This window comes from Opisthorchis viverrini (assembly GCF_000715545.1).
Source record: "Opisthorchis viverrini unplaced genomic scaffold opera_v5_297, whole genome shotgun sequence".
NCBI classification, from domain to species: Eukaryota; Metazoa; Platyhelminthes; class Trematoda; order Opisthorchiida; family Opisthorchiidae; genus Opisthorchis; species Opisthorchis viverrini.
This window is the reverse complement of record NW_008751954.1, coordinates 16,851-19,163: the sequence shown is the minus strand read 5'-3', so window position 1 is coordinate 19,163 and position 2,313 is coordinate 16,851. Positions and strand designations below refer to the sequence as shown.

The following is a 2,313-nucleotide window of genomic DNA, read 5'->3' as shown; positions in this document are numbered from 1 at the left end:
TTGCACCTTGTGGAACGAAGTTCCAGCCAGTGTAGCCCGCGGGATCATTGCAGCACTCAAGCCCGACCACCACGTCAAGGTGGCAGCTTTAGGTCGGGAGGTGGCTCAAGTGGTTAGAGCACGAATTTATTGACCGGAAGGTCCGTGGTTCAAACCCAACATCTGCCTCTCGACTAAACCTTTCTAGGCTCGGGCAAACTGACAGTATCTCAGCCTTGATGCTTCCTTCGAGTGGTATGGCAGCTAGACACCGAAAGGGTGTTACAGGTGAATGATTTTTTATTAAAATTTGCCTAACGAAGTGTCTTTCGTCGGTGATAACCAAGTCCAGTAGGTATGGCAGTTGGCCTGCGAGGTATCTGGTGAGTGCGCCGACATGTTGAGTCCAAGCACTGTGTTGATTGACTTTGGTCAGAGCTGATGCGAAATGTCCACTAGACCCAATGTGCCGGAACTCCATCCGGCTTCCAGCAATACCAGCAATGGACGTGTGAAATGATAGGTGGAAGAATTGCTAAAGGGTTTATATGAGGAACTGGACATGTTACGGTGGACTATAGGGTCAACAGTGGACCAGGCCGAGATCGCACACAGCGGGAGTTGAATCCACAGTACAGCAAACACGGGTGCAGGATTGGTGGCGGAGAGGACAATCGGGATGGACAAGGCCGCATGTAAGTATAGAGCAACCCCAACTGCTCCCACACGTTTCCAGTCAGCCCATAAAATATAGTAGCCACCCATCGAGATCTCCATATCAGAGACGGCCGGTGTGAGCCACGTTACTTTAAGTGCGAGTACAGACAAGTGTTCAAGGCAGGCCCACTTTTTGATACCACGAAGTTTGGCAGTTTGTGGAAAAGCACTTTAACACCAGCTCTTCCAGGTCGGAAGATGGGGAGCAGAAATATGTGTTATCAGAGAGGATAGCAAATTTAATGGCTGTGCACGGAAGTGTGAGTTCAAGTGTTCCACGGGGCCTCTTCAGCGTACTGGTCTGGTTCCTGCCGAAAACTGCCGTTCGTTTGCAGGATGGATTTCCTCCGCTGAGGTTCGAGTTTGGGCGGACCTTTTGCCAATTTAGGACAGTTTTTCCCTCGAGCAATATCCCTTTTTGGACGACTGGATTTGTCGTTCAAGATATTGCTTGGAACATGCGTACGTCTGGATTCTCGGGTTTTCTGATGCGGTTGAACGGGAAAGGTGTCCCTGTAAGGCCCAGATGAGTTGTCTGTGCGTTAGATGGCACCATGGAGTATTCCTTGGGGTGGCTATTCTAGGAGACTCGTTATCGCAGACTGCAGAAACTTTTCGATTGGTTGAGGTTTACGTGGGTTATTCGGCCGCAACCGCCTTGTTCGTGTGCTTGTGCTGACTCCCAGGTAGGCCGCGATCAGCACGGCCAACTCGGTGTTCGAAGGATATTCCGGTACATTGTTACCGGTATCTATTAAAACCAGAGATCAAGCCCACAAGATTGGCTACTGAAGCATGAGTACCCATCGTCCATAACCCCCGGGCAATGACAATCACAAAGATTCTCAAATGACCGTCAGTGCAAAAAAACGGAGCCTCGCCACCGACAGTAAATTCGAACCGCGCGCCAAGGTCAGTCCCTCATTACATGCCTCACAATTCACAATTTGGGAATTGACACACACCATTGGGGATTTCCCCGAAACTTTCCGGGTTGAATTCGTTTTTTTTTCGTCTAGCGTTTCCCTAACACTAGAATGACATAAGCACTATTTTTAAGCTATCAACGCTTGGCAGTATGCTTGCATTACAGTCATCCTGAAGTGCTATGAACTCGGTACTAGAAGCGTGAGCAACCGTCGGAAGAAGGTTATTCCAAGCACCAACCAGCCGATGTGGGAGATTTTTGTGTAACGAAAACGCGTAGTCTGAGCTTGGAGCTCATCTTACCATGTTACCGCCGTCTATTAGTTTGGTCAGACGTGAATACACGGATTGACGGATGGATTGTGCCGCTTTGTAGTGGGAGATTTTTAACGAAAACGCGTAGTCTGAGCTTGGCGCTCATCTTACCATGTTACCGCCGTCTATTAGTTTGGTCAGACGTGAATACATACATTGACGGATGGATTGTGCCGCTTTGTAGCTTTATTTTACTTCCATTATAACACTACGTATTTCATCAATTGCATAATTGTTTTTTGTTTAAATTCAAAAAGCTAAAAAAAACGGCACTTGTACAATTTCACATAATACAAGCGTGGTCACGTGCTTCGACTCTCTCTTCTGATTTCGCTCGCGCTTGAAGCGGTCATTCGCGAGTTTCATGTACTAACT

At 47.9% G+C, this 2,313-nt stretch overlaps 1 protein-coding gene across 1 annotated transcript in view; it reads right to left on the bottom strand.

Annotated features, from left to right (window-relative positions):
* T265_09677 (hypothetical protein) overlaps positions 1-2,313 on the bottom strand; it is a gene marked incomplete at both ends in the record, with an annotated part of 80,807 nt that overhangs the window by 73,087 nt on the left and 5,407 nt on the right. The window contains one exon of the mRNA XM_009175832.1: positions 1,788-1,909. Within this exon, the coding sequence (XP_009174096.1) occupies positions 1,788-1,909 (122 nt within the window). The remainder of the gene's footprint in view (positions 1-1,787; positions 1,910-2,313) is intronic.